The sequence below is a fragment of the Macaca fascicularis genome, chromosome 1 (genome assembly GCF_037993035.2).
Source record: "Macaca fascicularis isolate 582-1 chromosome 1, T2T-MFA8v1.1".
Lineage (NCBI taxonomy): Eukaryota > Metazoa > Chordata > Mammalia > Primates > Cercopithecidae > Macaca > Macaca fascicularis.
Window position 1 is genome coordinate 31,107,022 of NC_088375.1, and position 20,400 is coordinate 31,127,421.

General features: G+C 38.2%; 1 protein-coding gene across 1 annotated transcript in view; it reads right to left on the reverse strand.

Annotated features, from left to right (window-relative positions):
* The window catches only part of SLC9C2 (solute carrier family 9 member C2 (putative)), a 98,178-nt gene that overhangs the window by 14,045 nt on the left and 63,733 nt on the right, over positions 1-20,400 (reverse strand). Inside the window, exons 13-22 of the mRNA XM_045397572.2 lie at positions 19,584-19,681; positions 18,473-18,592; positions 17,130-17,328; positions 16,249-16,437; positions 12,548-12,697; positions 9,311-9,362; positions 7,427-7,575; positions 6,616-6,741; positions 4,331-4,429; positions 546-713 (exon numbers count right to left, since the gene is read on the reverse strand). Of these exons, the coding sequence (XP_045253507.1) occupies positions 546-713; positions 4,331-4,429; positions 6,616-6,741; positions 7,427-7,575; positions 9,311-9,362; positions 12,548-12,697; positions 16,249-16,437; positions 17,130-17,328; positions 18,473-18,592; positions 19,584-19,681 (1,350 nt within the window). The remainder of the gene's footprint in view (positions 1-545; positions 714-4,330; positions 4,430-6,615; positions 6,742-7,426; positions 7,576-9,310; positions 9,363-12,547; positions 12,698-16,248; positions 16,438-17,129; positions 17,329-18,472; positions 18,593-19,583; positions 19,682-20,400) is intronic.

Here is a 20,400-nt window from a genome sequence, read left to right on the forward strand (position 1 = left end):
TTAATAGCAGCCATTCTGACTGGTGTGAGGTGGTATCTCATTGTGGTTTTGATTTGCATTTCTCTATTGATCAGTGATGTTGAGCTTTTTTTGCATGTGCTTGTTGGCCACACGTATGTCTTCTTTTGAAAAGCATCTGTTCATATCCTTTGCCCACTTTTAACGGGGTTGTTTTAAAAACAAATAAATATTCTTTAAAAACACTGTTGTCATAATGGTGACCATTTATTGAGCACCTTTATGTGTCAGGCATGTTACGTAGATGTTTTCCTAATCCTCATAACATCAAAAGGTAGGTATTCTCTCTACTTCATAAACAAGGACACTGAGACTTAAGGAGGTTAAATAACTACTCCCTTAGGCAGGATGCAGTGGAGCTTGGCAGAGCCTGGCATGTGAGACACTAAATCTGCCTTTTCAGCTATGTTACCTCCCAATAGCTGGTTGGGTGACTAAGATGTCAAAACCTTAAAAAAGAAAAGATGCTGGCATTTTTTACTTACTTGAGGAAAAATTAATAACTCATGACAGAACCATTTTCCTACCTGTAAACTAGTTTCACAGATGACAGTATATTCAATTTCACACTTAAGCAGACAGTTTAGCTCTCCAATTATGTCCCCAGCAGTACAGAACTCTGTAAACATGTCACTGGACTTTCTATCAGGCCTTTGGCTACTCTCTATTCCAAAGGTAGGAGATAAACTATGCAACTGCAAAGGGAAAAAAGTGTGCAAAGGGAAAGAAAAAATTAAAATTTTGATCAAATCATAGGAGCTCCCACTATTTCTTACAACTTTCCAATGGAAGACAAAGATCTCCTGTCAGTTGTGAAAGAAGAATTAGGCTTAGGGAAAAAAAATCATGATTTCTTTCACATTTCAACTCCCAAGGCAAGGATTTTTTTTCTCATCTTTAGTTTTACAGATGACCCCTATTTACAACTTTCTATTTATACCTGTCTTATATAAAAATCCCACCAGGGCTGGGCACAGTGGTTCACGCCTGTAATCCCAGCACTTTGAGAGGCCAAGGCAGGTGGATCACAAGATCAAGAGTTCGGGACCAGCCTGGCCAACGTGGTAAAACCCTGTCTCTACTAAAAAAAAAAAAAATACAAAAATTAGCCGGGCATAGTGGCGTGTGCTTGTAGTTCCAGCTACTCAGGAGACTGAGGCAGGAGGATTGTTTGAACCCAGGAGGCAGAGGTTGCAGTGAGTCAAGATCATGCCACTGCGCTCCAGCCTGGGTGACAGAGTGAGACTCCATCTCAAAGAAAAAAAAAATATCCCACCCAAACTGGAAATTATAGTATGCAACTAATACAATCACTCATTGAGTCCATTAGATATTCTTACCACAATGGGTTAATGCATCACGTGGAAATAACTTTTGATTGCCTGGGCACATAAATCAAATATTATGAATTAATATGCCTCCAAACCAAGCCATGATGTTAATGAAAGCCTTGTCTCTTTTCAAAATGCTTAAGAAAAATTACCATGCAACATCAACAGGAAAAGGTTTTAGGAAGAACATAGGATGGTTGAGTTACTTCAAGAAAATAACTGGTAGGCATAACTGGAGAAAGCAGAGAGGTATCAGATTTTAGGGGGAAGCTGAAAGAATTGGGATTAGAAGGATTACAGAATTTTTCAGAAAATTTAGCTGTAAACATCAAAGAGGAAGGGTATTGTTTAAGACACAGGAAACAGGACACAAAAGGTCACTCTCTCCCAGCAATTAGCATTCAGACTTTTAAAAGCATTCATGCTTCCAGAGGAGTTTGATTTTTTTTTTTTTTAATGGCTGTAATTTTGAATGCAATTCAAAGGATCTTAGAGCAACGAAGAATGCCTCTGCTTTTTGCAAACAAAGAAAAGATGACGACATTTGAGGTAGGCAGCGTTTGAAAGGAGGCCCCCCCAAGATTCCTGTCTGTTGCTCAACCAAATACTAATCTAGGGACTGCAGTGAAGGGACTTTGAAGTAGAATTGAGGTTGCTAATCAGCTGACCTTAAAAAGATGATTTATGGAGTTAAGGATACTAATCAGCTGACCGTAAAAAGATCTACAAAGTCCCTTCACAGCCGTTCCAGATTAGTGTTTGATTAAACAACAGACAGGAATATTGGGGGGACTGTAATCACATGAGCCCTTGCAAGTAGAAGGGAGTCCATCAGAGAGAGATGTGTGAAGGATTCCATATGTCTTTGCTTGCTCTGAGACGTGAGGACCTGCACGCAAAGATGAAAGAGAAGCTCTAGGAGCTCAGGGTGGGCTCCAGCTGACAGCCTTGAAGAAGCAGGGACTTCTGTTCAATAGCCATAAAGAATAACTAGATGTGCCAACAACCTCAAAGAGCCTGGAAACAGATTCTGCCCCTAGAGCTTCCAGAAGGTAATGCAGCCCTACTGACATCGTGATTTCAGCTTCTTGAGACCCAAGCAGTGAAATCAGCAGAACCCATTGGATTTCTGACCTACAGAACCATGAGATAATATATTTAAGCCACTAAATTTGTAGTAATTTGTTGTGGTATCAAAAGAGTACTAATATAACCTCTTCAGACCAAACATCATTGGACTATAGTTTAATAAGGCTTAGCTAGTCCAGTCACTGCAGGACAATCCCCAAAGAAACATGTTACAGCGAGTTGCAGCTTTTAAGTATTGAACTTGCCACATTTCATAAATACTGGCAGCTGTGTGTTTTTCCTAGCATTCTAATGGGAGTATAGTATAATGGCTAAGCACATGGATACTGGAGATAGACTACATGAGTTCAAAGTAATCTTTGGCCTCTGAGTATGTGTAGTTGGGGCCAAGTGGATTATTTTTTTTCTGTGCATCAGGTTTCTCATGTAAAAAATAGGGTTGTTGGCCAGGTTCGGTGGCTCACACCTGTAATCCCAGCACTTTGGGAGGCCGAGGCAGGTGGCTCGCTTGAGGTCAGGAGTTCAACAACAGCCTAGTGAAACCCCATCTCTACTAAAAACACAAAAATTAGATGGGCCTGGTGGTGCGTGCCTATAATCCCAGCTACTTGGGAGGCTGAGGCAGGAGAATCTCTTGAACCCGAGGGGGAGATGTTGCAGGGAACTGAGATGGCCTCACTGCACTCCAGCCTGAGTGATAGAGTGAGACTGTCGCCCAGGCTGGAGTGCAGTGGCAGGATCTCAGATTCTCGTGTCTCAGCCTCCCAAGTAGCTGGGATTATAGACATGTGCTACCATACCCGACTAATTTTTGTATTTTTAGTAGAGACAGGGTTTTGCCAAGACTAGGCTGGTCTTGGACTCCTGCCTCATGTGATCCACCCGCCTAGCCCTCTCAAAGTGGTGGGATTACAGTTGTGAGCCATCGTGACTGGCCCACATTGCCTTTCTCGACTACCTTTTAAAAAATCACAATTAATCTCTTCATATCTCCATCATCTCTAACATACTGTAAACTTATTTGTTTGGTTCATTGTCCCATCTCCTTTTATCCCTCTACTAGAAATTAGGCTCCAAGAAGGCAGGGATTTGTGTCTGTTTTGTCAATCCCATGCCTAGAATTAATAGTGCCTGCCACATGGTGGTAATGAAGCAAGTATTTTGTTGAATAAATGAATGAACGGATGAATGAAAAGTGCTTAGAATAGTGCCAGAGAGTAAATAAGTGTTATATTGTGTCAGTATTCTATTTATTATAGTAGTTTATTTCCATGATATTTTAAGGTCTAATATACGCATTTCAAAACCAGAAAGCCGAATGTATTATTTTTCCCATAATAAGGATTTGTCATTTTATGACTATTATCTAGGATGATCTAGGAATTATTTGGTTCGCAAACTGGGGCTCACCCACGAATTCAGCTACTAAACTACTGTTATGCAGATACAAAGGATTCTTGTCCCCATCACTCTACTGAAATCGCTCTCTCTCTCTCTTTCTGTCTCTCTCTCTCTCTGGTCAACAAAAGCCTCCCATTGGACAGATTAAAAGTGGTATTTTTGATCCTCATCCTAATTCCTTTACGTGAGTAATTTAAGCCACGCCAAGTATTGATTTCCTTGTCTGAACATTCAGAAAAATCCTGCTTCCTCCCAGGATTGCTGCAAGAAATAAGTAAAGACTATGACAGCATTTTGTAGAATGGGAAGCACATTTCAGGTGTTGCATATTTATCTCTCAGCTGTCATGCTCAGAGTAGAAATGGTTTCATCACATTAAAAATTTAAACTTTTTCAGTATCTAAATTTATTCTTATTCTACAATTACATGTTTCAAAATACATTTTAAGTAAAAAAAAAAAAAAAAAAAAAAAAAATCAATAGTCCCTTACAATTGCCATTCCTGAAATAATTAAGTAGATTCCTTGTGGCATTTCACCTGCTTTACAAATGATATCTCCGTAGTCAAAACAGGCAAGTTTGGCTCTTTCCTGGGTGGGAAAAAAGGAAAAGAAAAAGAGAGTCAACATATATATGTTTTATATATATATATATGATTTTATATATATATGTAATCATATATATATGATTTTAAAGCTAAAATAGCTTCCAAGTAGCATAAAACACAAACTATATTCTTGGTTTATTATTGAACTGTAACGTGCTAATATACCATATCAACTTCTAGAAATAAAGGAACAGGCAAACAAACTTTGACTTTGTGATTAGTACTCAGCATAGTAACTGATATAACTGTGGAATGAATATGCACATTAATGAATGAAAACTTTCTTTTCAGCCCCGTTTGGGACTTGGGTTATAATGGTAAGCTAAACAATTTCCCTGCCTTCAGAACAAACTTTTAGTTATGTTGGGTAGATATTTACAATCAAATGGGATAATTATGACAAAGAAGACAGGGACAGGGTGCTATGCAAAAAAAAAAAAAAAAAAAAAAAGTGCAGAAAAGCCACAGGATCCTATCTTGGTTGTTCAGTGAGGCCTTTACAGCAGACAGGACAGCTAAGCTGAGACTTGAAAGAGGAGGAGCAGATAGCTCGGATAACATGAGTTGAAGACCGCCAGGGCAGAAGATTCATACATGCAAAATCCAGAAGCAAACTGAACGTCTGCAGTTAGGGTAATAGCAAAGATTGTGTATGTCTCAGGCAGGGAGGGATGGAGACCAGGGTGGAGCCATCCACTAGGAATCAGCAGGTGCAGTACCTGCATCTACAATACTTTTAGACACTTATAACAATGTTTTAATGTCTTTTAGAATCAGGAGGAAAATTAGTTTTAGATAAAGAAAAATGTTTTAATATATAATACTAATATCTTTATTGTTATACTAACACAGTCATAAAGTCTAATTTTTCATAGTTTTGTGGAGGAAGAGGCCCACGAAGGCAGAAGTGCCCAGGGCCCCTGAGAGTCATGATGTTCTCTGAGCCCTCAGCAACTGCCCTGACTTCATGTGCTCTCTCCAGCACCGCTCCTGCCAGGGGCCTCTGTGCTGCTCCTGGAACACACCAGGCACACTTGGCCTCAGGGCCTCCTTGCACCCACTACTCCCTTTGCCTGGGGTGCTCTTCTCTAAGACACTACTTGGCTTGCTCCCTCCCTTCTTTCACATCTCTCTTCAAATGTCACCTTATTAGAGCAGCCTTCCATGGCCGCTCTGTATTACCTTTTCTCTCGTTATTTTTCTCTGGCACTTATAACCATCTGATAGGCTATATGTTTATGTGTTTGGTGTGTTTATTGTCCGTCTCCACCCACATAACATAAGCTTTATGAAAGTAGGGACTTCGGCCAGGCACGGCGGCTCACGCCTGTAATCCCAGCACTTTAGGAGGCCAAGGTGGGTGGATCACTTGAGGTCAGGAGTTCAAGACCAGCCTGGCCAACATGGTGATACCCCATCTCTACTGAAAATACAAAAATTAGCTGGGCGTGGTGGCACATGCCTGTAATCCCAGCTACTTGGGAGGCTGAAACAGGAGAATCACTTGAACCCAGGAGGCGGAGTTTGCAGTGAGTCGAGATTGCACCTGGGCAGCAGAGTGAGACTCTATCTCAAAAAAATAAATAAATAAAATTAAATTAAAATTAAAAAATGAAAGTAGGGACTTTATCTATTTTGTTTACTGCCATATCACCAAACCTAGAACAGTCCCTGACATGTAGAGGATATTCAATAGATATTTGTTGAAAGAGTCCAAAGTCCTGTTGCAACCCTCAGCTGACAGAGCATGAACTTGAACACACCTCAGTTCTCACCGTTCCCTATTATACTACGGCCAATCAGCTTTACTTTTACACTATCTGCCCTGTCTGTATAGTAACTTAAATTCGAGACCCTTGCTCTAAAAAATGTCTCTCCAAGAGCGTACATCGAGAAGTCCAGAACTCTACAACATAAAATAGAATGGGATTGGTAACAGTCAGACACATATAGCTACTCCCAAGCAGATAAGGCATTGTGAAAAACTATCTTTGCCCTTTAGGCTCAAAAAGAGATTTATTCCTCCTTTAGACTTTCCTCGGCCTCTGTCTTGGCTTTCCCTGAATTGGCCAGTATGTGACATGCTTTTCTGTTAATCTTTCATTAGGGAGTGGAAAAAATAGATAATTATCATCAAACCTGAGCCAGAATAGAAAAGAAAATCTTTACCTTGAAGAAGTCAATGAGAACATCTTTACCTTCCAGCCAAATGATGTTGTGAAGGTATTTGTCAGGAGTTGGGGGTGGGATTGCCTTTGGAAAGTTATTTAGTGCTTTTAATTTTTTAAGAAGTACCTAAAAACAAATAATCAAAATAATGGGGATTAGATCCTGTAACAGAAAATGGACAGTAGGCAAAAACTAAGGAAATCTAAATAAACTACTGTTAGGCAAGTATAACCTTGATGTTTGACTCACAGCTTCTCTCTTCCTATCTAAATTCCTCTAACCATTTTTGTCCGTAGTCTCTCCTTATTACTATTTTCACTGACTTACTAACTCGGATTGGACCTATCATCTTCATAATTCAATTGACACAGTGGATGGAGAAGCAGAAAAATCTAGTGAGTCTATAGGGTGAGCCAAAGGAAGATGCCATAGAGGGCAACCCTGTTAGGAAATGGAAAATCTAGAAAGTTTTTCCACATCTCTGTTCAAATCCCTTCCTTAGGCCTTGTCACATAGGCTGGCTATTGTGGGTTCTATAAAGTACTCTGTGTCCTTTTGATAAATCCCCCAACCATTTCTTTCCTAACTTAGTTCAAGTTGGTTTCTGTTACTTGCAATCAAGTAGTTTTGACAAATGGAGTGTACTGGCTAGCACTGGCATTCATCGTTCTTTGCATTATCAAAGGCTGAAGGTGATTATAGACTTACCACCTGTGGTTAAACACTTTTTTTCAATCTCCCTCCTTATTACACACTGCTAAAGTAACCATGAAGGCTGGGGTATTATGCAGACAGAATCAAGCAAAATTACCTTATTTATCTCAGTGCTGTCATGCTTATCAATAATGCCTCTTGAACAAAGGAAGGTGAGATTTTTTAGAGCTTTAGCAATCACATTCCGGATTGCCTGTTTAGTCTTCAAAGCAATGACAACATCACGACCTTCATGCTCTATGAGTCCTACAGCAAAGAAAATAAAATTCAGTAAGTGGCCTGTGCAATAACCACAATAGCTAATATTAGTATAATACTGTATAATTTCCAAAGCATTTACACAATATTCTTTTATTCTAGTTTCATGCAGAACTCGTGAGGTCAGCAGGACAAGAGTTATTTTCAACCCTATTTTACGGATGAGAACATTGGAAACTGGCTTCCCCCACCAGCTAAGAGAAAATCACTCTGTCTTATCCCCATGGCATCTCCTCTATATCTCTATTATGGAACTCATTACATTATCATGTTACTGTTTTTACTTCTCTGTCTCATCCTCCATATTGTATAATTTTTGTTGGTTAGATGAATACATGACAGAATGAAAGTATCCCTGGACTTTGGCTGGTGGGTATTTCTGAGATCAAGGCGCATATTCTTTCCCCTTTAGTAAACCTGAGCAGACATGAACTGGACTGTGAGTCAAGGCTAAAATTGCATCTGTTTCATCTTCGTATTCAACATTGGACACAATGCTTGCCATATCGAAGGTACACACTCTTTTTTTTTTTTTTAACTAAATTAATTGCCCACTAAAGTGAAAGGTAGCAATGATCAAAAGCATAGGTTTTAGTGTCAGATACACCTGGGCTAGAAACCTGGCTTACTACTTACTAGCCATAGGGCCTCAGGCAAATTAACCTCTCTAATAATAGTATTTGCCTCATAGAGTAATTATAAGGATTAAATGAAATAATGTACATAAAGAGTTAGCAGTTCTTGCCATGATAAGCATTCAGTCATCAGTTGCAGTAACCACATGGCAACAAGCACTGCCTTTTAGAGTAGTGAATTGAGAAAACTTTGTAATATTCCATACTGATCTAAAACATAATATAAAGCAGCTGTCCTAACCCCTAATCTTTAAAAGCACAGAAATAAAAATCTGTCAATATGTAAATGGCAACAATGGGTCATGGGTTTTCTGAGATAATGCCAAAAGATCCTAATCTATTGTCTCTAAACTTACACTTTCATTCATTAGACCACATTCTTTCCATTTTGATTTGGAAAGTGTAACCCCATATGGCATCTTACAATGTGGTCATGAATATGAAATGGTTTTACTTTAGTTTATTTTCTGATAACTTCCATTTATTAAGGGCCTTCCGTATGCCAGGCCGTCTACCAGATGCGTTTGCACACACTGAGAGCCTGGCCCACAGCCCCACATGAGGAAAGCTGACCCAAAAAACTTGGCATAAAATCCTTGGGCTCCTGCTCTGTGTTTCAAGTAAAGTGGAGTGACTGGAGATACTCAAGAAATGACATTCGTTGCAGGCCTACATTCCAGAGTATCTTTGCAAAAAACAAAACAATGAAACAAAAACATTTTGTCAAAGGTAACCTTTACGTGTCTTTTTCTTCTAACCTTGAGGACTCTGACCTTGCCACCTTAATACACTTTCTACACTCCTCTCATTCTTTCCTCTACACCCCCATAACAACTAACAGGACTCTGCTAACTTTTTCAATTATCTATTGATAACACTCATATACTCCACAAGATTCTGCACTGTTTAAGGGTCAGGATCTACCCATCTTTGCTTTCCCATACCTGGCCCATTAGCTGTGTTTAATAAATGCTTGTTGAATGCATAAATGAATGAGCAAGTAAATGAAAGTATGAATTGTTCTTCTTTTATTAAATTATAGGATAAGAAGGTATGACTTTAAGAACTCAGATACTTCAACTGCCTACCTAATTCTTTGACAGCATCCTGTTTGTTGGTTTCCAAAATTTCATATAGTTTCTGTAAGAAATTAAGACAAACACGTATTTCTTATTATTGATATAGTTTGTGTCAGAAATTAAGAAAAACATGCATTTCTTCTTATACTCCTGAGAAGTATATTTATTATACCAAGTATAGTTCTGGCCTTCCTTTTATTTTTATTTTTTGAGACAGAGTCTTGTTCTGTTGCCCAGGTTGGAGTGCAGTGGTGCGATCTTGGCTCACTGCAACCTCCACTACCCGGGTTCAAGTTATTCTCATGCCTCAGCCTCCCAAGTAGCTGGGAATATAAGTGTGGGTGACCACACCCAGCTAATTTTTATATTTTTAATAGAGATGGAGTTTCTCCATGTTGGCTAGGCTGGTTCAAGGAACTCCTGACCTCAGATGATCTACCCACCTCGGCCTCCCAAAGTGCTGGGATTACAGGCATGAGCCACCACACCCAGCCTGGCTTTCTTTTTAAATTCAGAGAAAAGGAAGTATGGTAGAGGACATTTCACTTAGTTAACTTTAGAAAAGCTATTGGCTCAATTCTTCCCTCTGGGTCAATTCTGCTGCTTTGCCCATGCTCAGACGTCAATGAGTCTAGTATGGTCGATGAGTCTAGTACGGTCAGTAGCTTGCATAACTACTGTGCCTAATACTTATCAGAAAAGATCAGTATGTACTCCACTGTGCACCAAGGAGAATTCTCATAGGCAGCGCCTGATTTGGGAGTGAGCCAACTGAGCAGCTAGTTGGGAGGCCATCCTATCAGGAGCACAAAAAGAAGTAGAAAAATGAGAAAATACGATATTGATTTGTTCATATTTCTAACAAATAACTCCTTAGATAACTGAAGAAACCACTGCACTCCGGGGCTAAACAATCTCTGCTCAACCAATCACGCAACAGGTATTTGTTGGATGCCCACTATGTCCCAGGCACTTTTCCTCTTGAAGCTTACCCTCTAGCTTTGAGTCACTGGGGAGTTTGCTCTTGGCTACACCAACAGTCCTGAAATCACACAACTGACAGTTCTTCAAGGTTGTCAGGTACAGATGTCTGAAACTCTGCCCCAAATAATGCATGGCATAGTGCTCTTTATAGCGAACAACTGGTTTGTTATCTAAAGTTTACGCAAAGTTAAGTTTTTGTGGGGTTTTTTTGTTGGTTTTTGTTTTGGTTTAGAAAAAAATCACGTGTAACGAATCCCTCATTTTGAATATAATAAGGTATATAATATTTATTAAATTATTTCTTCTTACTCAATAACATTGCATCGATATTGGGAAGGTGCCAAATTACTAGCCTGTCCACAACCAATTACCATCCTAGTCCAGCCCTGCTTGCATAGCTGCAAAGATAGCAGTTAGGCCCCCTTCACACCAAACTAGACTTACAGCAACCCTATAAGACTGCTCTAGAACGCCTTTGCACAGAAGCACATGGGAACTGACTCCTGCCTATAGAGACAGCATAATCATGAAAGCCTGGGGATACATTTATTTTTCTTAAGGTGAGCTGCCACAGGCCAACTTCCAGAACCAAGTCAGTTTCAGAATCAACACCAGTTAGACATCTAAACATATCTCCAAAGGCCATTTACATCTTTACTGGTGCCTCTTTTAAAACGTCACAGGAGATTCACTTCACCTGTGACACGTCAAGGAAACTGCCCTCAGATGCGTAGAAGGCATTTTCTCCCAGCTCCTGAAAACACAGTCTTAACTCCCCCCACTGGCTCTTGTTTTTCTTCTCTTTTCCTCCTACTTCTGAAATCTTTTCTCCTATGAATAGCTCTGTGTTCTTTCTAATGCAGATCAGTCCAGGCTTTGAGTAGTTCTTTTAATTTTCTTCTCCATTCTTCAAAGTAAAGCAACAGGAGAGAATTCTGTTACACATTAATGTTCAATCCAATAAAGGTAGATATCTTCACAGCCTCTTTTCCTCTTGGCTGAGGTAATGCAACCATCACCACAAAAATAGGCACCATAACCAGAAGACAATTCTCCAGGCCATCCATGGTTTTATGTATCCACACATACTCATTGTAGTAATCAGGATTTAAATCCATCTCTGGTTAAAAATCAAGAACGTCACTTGGGCTGAGAAAACACCTTTCAGCTGTTGATACTGCTCACCTTAGCCCCTCATTGACACATGTGAAAATGTAACCAAAATCACCAAACATTGGGAGAAAAAACAGAATGAAATATAGAAACCAAACACAACAAATAGGAGAATGAACCCCAAGGAAGCAGAAGTAACACAGGAAGCAAAAAATCTTTTAAGATGAAAAAAAGGTTCTAGGTAATGTTATATTAATTCTTTTAAAGCAAACAGTTGTTACAAAAAGGAAGCAACTACAGTTTTTGGAGATCAAAAAGTAATTGTCAAAAAAGTTTAAAAAGTTTAATAGATGGGTTAAACAGAAGAATGAACACAACTAGAAATTTAAAAATTTGTAAACTGGAAAATCAACTGAAAGATTCTCATTGCAAAGAGCAGAGCTGACAGTTATGAGTGAAAAATAAGGAAGTTTTTTTATCTAAGGAATGAGAGTCTCCTTTACATTATCAGGCCCAAAGAAGCATGAGAATGAGACAGCAGTCACGTTCCACTTTCCCTACTCTTTGCAAGTGGCTGGTAGTAGACAGACTGGTGTGAGGGAGCCTGGTTAGGAGCGGACTCACTCCACCTCTAGGCTCCCATCTAGTACTTACCGCGTAGTGGCTGGAAATGAAGAGGATCTTAAATGACAAAAAATAAATACTTCTACTCACCCACCCCACAGTACCAGGATTTCAAGTTTTCACTGTCAAATCTTTGTTCTCTTTTCCTCTATTCCTCTCTTCGTAAGGCTTACCCTTTCTTTGAAGCCTTATTCAAGTCTCAAATCCTGCCTAATGCCTTTGCAAGTGCCCTGTCTTTTAGAGAGTGTTACAGAGACATACTAGATCTCTTCTCTATACTCTGCACTCAGAAAAGAGATAGTGTATTTTCTGCTATGAAGATAATAAATGAGTTTGATGATAACTACTGAAATATAATGATCAGAGACTTTTCTCTGCAGCACCTCGTATGATATAATAAACAACTGAATCCATTTCAACTGTTGGAATTTGTCTGTTTGGTCAAACATATATAGAACCAGTCTTAAAAGAAGTGAATACACCTAAGGTGTTTTTCTCCCCAAATGACCAGTGCTTGTTTCTCACCTGATATATTGATTCATGGACAGATATTTGTTTTATTAGAAGTTTGGCATCTTCTTGACTTTTGATATAGCCTTTTGTAATACTATACATCAAGCTGAGGCGCTTTTTGATCTGCACATCTGCAATATTTACCAGTATTGGTACTATTATCTGGAATAATGAGAAGAAGAAAAAAAACCTGTACATTTTATGAGGAAAAGCACCCTGTGAGGCAGAAATTCATAGCGTCATCTCCAGACCAGCAACAGCAGAGCCCACAAACTTGTTAGGAATGCAGATTCTCAGGTCCCACTGGAGACCTGCGGAATCAGACACTCGGGTGGGGCCCAGTAGTCGGTGTCTTAGCAAGTCTTCCAGGTGATTCTGTGCCTACAAAAGTCAAGACCCATTCTCTAAAGAAGGCGAAGCTTAGTGAATAATTGACTCTTGCTTTAGGGGAAAGTCTCTAGCACTGCCTTTTCCCTCATTCTCTGTAGCCCCAGATTTCAGAAAACCCCTAACCACGTCTCCTAACCTAGGTCATAGTTACTCACTGAACAAATCATCTCTCTGTGCCTCAGTTTCTTTACTTGCAAAATAGGAAACTTAAGGTATCTAAGATCCTGCTTAGTTCTATATTTCTCCAATCATAAGCTAAGGCAGGCTAGTGTCATGACTTAAGAGAATGGGATTTTAAATATACACCTCTCTAAATTCAAATGCAAGCTCTCCTATTTACCAGCTCTGTGACCTTGAGCAAGTTATTTACTGACTTTGAGGACTCAGTTTCCTCATGTGTAAAATGAGGAAATAATATCTAAGTACCAGAATTCCAATAGAGCTGCTCCTCAAAATCCACGTAGTCACTCACACAGACAGGGGGCTTCCCACAGGGTTAAAGTCACGTCAGAGCACAGGCGCAGATGGTGAGGGACTGGGTAACAAGGGAAGAAAAAAAAAGTGAACTGGGAGATGGCATTATAGTGAAGGAGTTACAAGAGCAGAGAAGGGAATTTTTTTTAAGCTGCTATTTTGCCTTTGAAACTTTGGGCAAAGGGAGAGATGTTTAAAGAAGATATTTTCAAAGTTACACTCTGCAGTGTACTGACACTCTTTGAGCTGTCCTTTAGGGCACCTAAAGATCACCAATATTCTTTCAAGTTTTCCAATGCACGTTTGTTTCTTTTGAAAGCCACATTATGCTGAGACTGGCTATGAGCCACCTAACTTCACAGAGTGGTGAAATCTACCTCACAGAGCTATTCCATTGATTAAACTAGATAATTTATGTAAAGTGCTTTACACAGGTCCTGGAAAATAGTGAGTGTCCAATTAAAAACCATGATAATACACTTCACTGAGATTTGTCAGAGCATGCGAGACAGAAGGGATGACTGGTTCGGAGCATTGCTGCCCACACTCTGAACAGATTTGGTTTATGTAAAGTCCCTAATAGGCAAAAAGAGTCAGGCTGGTGGGATCAGGGGAAAGCAAAAGGAAGCAGCAGATAAGCTGCAAGCCTGCCTTTGTTCACGGACCAGGTCGCATTGCCCTCCTGCACAAATAACTCAAAATCTTCTTGTGCCCAACCACCACCAGACTCCTGCAAGTTAGTTCACTGCAACCGTGGCCTTAACCGCACAAAGCCCTTTTCAACAGACAGCATAAACGCTATCCTATAAAATCTCCAGCAAGCCTTTGTTTCTTCGCAGTTGCCTTCTTTCTTGCAGGCTGCCCATTGTTCCCCTGGCAATGTATTTTTCTACTGTCTCTAATAAATAAATATGCCTTTCTTTATCTACAACTGTCTTGGTAAATTCTTTTACTGCCACGCCGCCAGCCCAGATAGCTGTCGCTCCCCTGTGACAGTTTCCACAATAATACACTTTTAAATCTTTGTTTCATTTTAAATACTCTTCACAGAGTATTACTTCTAAAATAATTATTTTACATTTACCCGCATACGATCTCTATATAAATACTGATTACCTAAAGAAACTTCTACCTTTGATTTTAAGTCTTTGCCTCACACAACATACCCTGATTTCTAGCGTAGTGTACCTGATGGTGGAGTTACACCTTACATGAGCGCTTTGCTTCAAACTCAGCTCATAAGGCTAAAAGCACATCGAATCAAAATTACCCTTTAAACCAGGTACAGTAACTCTGAATAGTAATTCTTATGAACACTAAAGTTTGGTTACACCAATGTAGAATAAATCAAGGAACAAAAGAGAAAATCTGTAAGCACAAGCTGGATAGTCAAACAATTCTGCCTTAAAGATAACTATTATACGTTGTGGAGAATGGAGACTAGGTGGGGGAGTCTCATGTGTGCATTTTACCATCAGGGTTTATAGCAATTTTTTTTAATGTTAAGTCTCTGTATATAACTTCAATAAATACTAACATGATGGATTTGCTTGATGTAATAAGAATTAAACAACAACAAACATGGCATGGCAAGTGAAATCATTTAAAGCCCTGAAGTTAAAAGTTTATGTAATGCAACTCCATTGGAAAGAGAGAAAAGAGGTTTAAGATTTGAAACTGAAAGTATAAAAATCTGCCTTCAGTATCAAAACCAGAGTCATGGAATGAAGGCATAGTAATTGTTAAGGCAACTGAAGGCCACCGTAAAATTAAACTCCATAGGTAGTATGCTATGTGACTGTGGAGCTATGGAGGAAATATTTTTGCTTCTGTAGAGTTTGGGAGACATGAACAAATTTTACTGAAACTTAAAGAACTTGTCTTTGGGTTACCCTGCTTCTAGTGACACCAAGATTTTCATTCATTCACTCAACACATATTTACTAGCGTTTACTCTATGCCAGGCACTGTTCTGGAGGCAGAGGTTACATCAATGACCAAAACAGGCCGAGTATGGTGGCTCATGCCTGTAATCCCAGCACTTTGGGAGGCTGAAACAGGAGGATTGCTGGAGCCCAGGAGCTTGACACCAGCCTGGGCAATACAGTGAGATCCCATCTCTATTCAAAAATGTAAAAAGAAAGACCAAAACAAAGATCTCTACCTCATGGAGAGTACGTACCATATACAGTAAATAGCTGATAAGTACTATGGGGCAAAAATTAAAGTTGAGCAGGTAGAAGAGAATCAGGAGGATGAGGTAGAAATTGAGGGTGTGAAGGGTGGGTTGCCAGTTGACATAGGCTGGTCAGGAGAGGCATCTGTGACAAGGTGAGATTTGAGCAATGGCTTGAAGGTGATGAGAAAGGGAACCATGCAGATACCTATTGAGAGGGTGTTCCAGAAGAGACAACTCCTGCTCTCATTTCTTTCAAAACAATGAGGTTTTTTACTCACCTAACACAATGTAAAAAAAGAATTTAAAATTTTTATTTTATTATTTATTATTATTTTTTGAGACAGGGTCTGGCTTTGTCACCAGAGCCATCATTGCACTCTGTCTGACTGGAGTGCAATGGCACAGTCTCAGCTCACTGCAGCCTCAACCTCCTGGGCTCAAGCGATCCTCCCACCTCAGCCTCCCAAGTAGCTGGGACCACAGGTGCACACCATCATGCCTAGTTAATTTCTTAATTTTTTCTAGTGATGGGGTCTTGCTATGTTGCCCAGTTTGTCTCAAACTTCTGGACTCAAGCAATCCACCCACCTAGGCCTCCCAAAGTGCTGGGATTATAGGTGCAAGCTACAGCTCCTGGCAAATCTTAATATTTTAAAATGTGAAATCTTACCTTGAAGAGAGGAAGAAATCTAATTATTCTTAAATATCCCATTATTACTGTGAGCTGAATAAGAGCCAAGTTGTGTCGTCTCAATTTCACAAAGTATACACAAAAGATATCAATGATTCCAACAACCAGGATAAAAAATTCCAAAGTATTCCAATATTGTCGAAAATATTTCCTTTTCAAAATTATTATCTGTATATAAAACAAATGTATAGGTGTCATTTCATAGCACCTATACAGTAATGTTGGGGGGAAGGAATCTATAAAATTAACAATGAAGTTCTTAACTACAAATGAGTTATATTCAAAAAGTTGAGCTTTAAGTTATTCATCTGGAATCCCCCCAAAAATTCTTTTAACTCTTCACCATTTATAATTTGGTTAAAAATATATACTCTATAACAAAGCTGGAATGCCAAAAACAAGCAATAAAAATAGCAACAAACAGATTCATTGCAATACTATTAATAATAAAGTATGAAAGAGTAATGCTCAGAAATCACCTTACACATTTATACTAATAATTAACTCACATTTTATGACAAGGACCTAGCAAACCAATTCTTATTCACTTATTTATTTCTTGCATCATTACACAAAATATTTGAGGGAAACATCCATGTCTGGATTTTCAATTATCCTTTACCTGATACTTGAGAATCTCTCTACTTTTATGATACTTAACTGATGTTCAATACTATGACTCTTACACTAATTTCACTATTAAACTCGGAAAATTCAAAAATGTTACTAAAATTTCAGGATCTCATCAACTATCATAGCAAATGGTTCTTGGTATCAAGTCACTTCAATAATATGACAAAATAGATTCAAAATACCTGAATTGCTCTTTTTATAGATTCTATTTCTATTTTAAACAGTACCTTCAATGTTGATTCTAACACATATAAAAACATAAAATAGTAGTTTATTGATATCAGTGCTGACACATGTAAATCTCTTGCCATTGGCCACAGATGTGTCATCATAGGATAAATATATATCAAATTTATAATCTGTCCTGTATATTCAAATTCTTCAGAAAATACTATGTGAAATATAAAAGTCAGAAATGCGTTACTCCTGAAAAGAGATCAAATAAAATGTTAGATCACTTAAAAGTATAATTAAGCAGCTGAAGTTCAACATTTGTATAAATAAATAATTAAAATTAATTTGAAGACTATACATAATATAAAATAAAGGAAACAAAACTCAAAAGCATACTTTCTATACATAAAAATCATAATGAAGAAAGGTAAAAAATATGATTTTTAAAAATCCATATCAGGGATGGGAAGCATTTTTAAAACTCAAGGCTACAGTACCTTGGAAACAATGCAAAGATTCATAAATAAAAGCAAAAAATAAATAAATTTAGAGGAAAACAAATCACACATTGGATTGTTTAAAATCAAGAATGGGAAAAACATTATATTAAATAATTACTATGACATGTATTTATTAAGACTTTTCATTCCATCTAAAGTAGAGCATGACAAAAAGAAATTCTCTGGATATATGTCAAGGTCCTACACCTTTGATTTTTTGTATATCTCTTTAAACTTATTAAATGGAAAAAAGTTGAAAAAATTACTAGAATTTCTTATAAAAAGTTAATGCTCACTTAAAATTTAGCAGCATTAACACCCTTGGTATATTCTTGTTTTGACATGTTCTATCGGTAGAATAATTATGTCTCTCTGCTCTAAAAAGTATGTAAGCTCACAATTTATAAAACTAAGTAAAATATCTACCCCAGTTAAGTAAAATCTGTGTTTTGTGATATTTTGGAAAATTGGTTACAGGTATTATTAAGCGCATGTTGTGTTTTTCCTAATTATAGATCAAAAGAATCACGCAATAGAACAGATGAAATTAAACAGAGCTAGATCTAGTCTATAAAGTTAGCTATTTCTCATCCCTGCTCTATGTTATATCCAGAAGAATATTAAGCAGCCCACAACACACTATAACCCTCAGACACAGCAATTAAAACTTGAAGGATCTAAATGTGACCATCCTCTTTCCCTTCCTGACTACTCTCTAATAGAGATGTCATTGAAGCTGCTAAAACAGAATGGAAGAAGAGAAGCAAGCACCACTCAATTAGTGAAAATAAACCGTAATATAGTTTTTCTTAAGGAAAATTGAGATAAGCTATTCTGACAATGTAGAAATGGTAGTATTTTCAAGTATGTTTCTATTAAAGGTTCACAATACTTACTCAGGTGGAATAAAATGTATCTTTTCTTTACGATAGTCCAAGAAAGTTAAAACAGTTTTAAACTTCATAAGCCAACTTCTAGTTCTCATGTAAGTTGAAACATCATAAATACTCATGAATCTAACAGAGAAAAATGTACATATGTGTTATAATAAAAAGCAAGTGATATACTTTGGGTTAATATAAAAGGGGAAGGTGTACTAAGCATACATTTAATATGGACCACCAAACAAGCTCAGTTGCATGCCTCTGCATCCATCTACCTATCCATCCATGGTCATGGTACAGGAGTAGTTTTAGCATGAGACCCCTGCTGCCTCTGTTCCTGACCAGAGGTTGAACATAAGTAAAGCTTCTCTAGACCATTTCTTTGGAGTTTGGAATCAAGCTTTCCTTTGTCATGTTGGTCTGGCCCAACCCTCTCCAAGGCCCTGAGGGCTCTAACTTTCCTAAACTTTATTCCAGTGACTGGTAACGATCTTCCAAATAGATTACCTGGCTGCTGAAATGTTATCTATCACCTAGCCAGGATCTCCTATTATTATTGCCCCACAGCTTTGTGTTAGATCATCTATTATCTAATATTTGCCAGGACTGTAACCAGATATTGTTATATCTCTAAGATACTGAGCTTTTCCCACCAGACTTAATTGCATTTGTCAGCACCAGCAGTTGGGTCAATTCTTCCAGAGCCCGCTCCACCCCAGGGAGCAGTCTAATGGCAGCCTCCAGGCTTCTGAACCTCCTCTGTCTGGTAATTTAAAGTGAAGATAATATAAAGGCAAAATAATTATAATAGTAATTCAAGTTATATAAGTTCCCTTTCATGGATTCCCTGGTGTCTTATCTAATTACATGATAGTCCAATCTTTCTCAGACTCCCCTAATGTCACCAAGGTTATAAAACTTCAGGGAAAAAAAAAATAAACAAAATAAAAAGTAGATGGATAGATGGATGGAAGGACAGACAGATGAACAGACAGAAGATGGATAGATATAGATACGTGAAATAATAGATTGATCAATCTGGACATTTAATTCTCATTTTATTCATTCTTCATCATATAGCCATTCAATTTTGGAATATCAATTAAAGAAGTGTTATACTTACTTTCCTTGGGTGGAGTAATAGCATTTTGCCGCACCAATTAATATCCGGGCTGCCTCTATTTCAAGAATTCCATTGTTACGCTGTTTTTCAAAGCTACTCTAAACATACATTAAATGAAGAAAACAAAAGATTAAGACATTAATGGAATGTATTCTTCTTAACCCTTACATAGCCCTCACTATTATTACTGAACTCAATATATCAAAATATGCTATTACAAAAAATTATATAGTAGGAAATAAATTTCATTCAATGCAAATGTTTACAGAATACTCATTTTTATAAAGTACAGTCCTGAATGTTACAAGAGATAAAAAGGGTCTTAGCTTTCTAGAGACTCAAAATGTATACCACTCAGCCAGGCATGGTGGCTCACTTTGGGAGGTCGAGGCAGGGGGATCACTTGAGTCCAGGAGTTCAAGACCAGTCTGGGCAACATGGTGAAACCCCCCATCTCTACTAAAAATACAAAATTAGCCAGGCATGGTGGCGCATGCCTGTAATCCCACCTACTCAGGAGGCTACGGCAGGAGAATCACTTGAACCCAGGAGGCAGAGGTTGCGGTGAGCCGAGATCACGCCATTGCACTCCAGCCTGGGCAACAGAGTGACACTCCATTTCAAAAAAAAAAAATATATATATATATACACACACACACACACACACACATATATACACAACTCAAAGAGTTTACTTCAGTAATATAAATAGCATCAGTAGCATCATCTTTTTATAGCAGAATAGAGCGTGCAAAATATTAATTCTAAGTGTAACTAATCATTTCAGTCCCACATGGAACCATCAAAAGAAAAATAT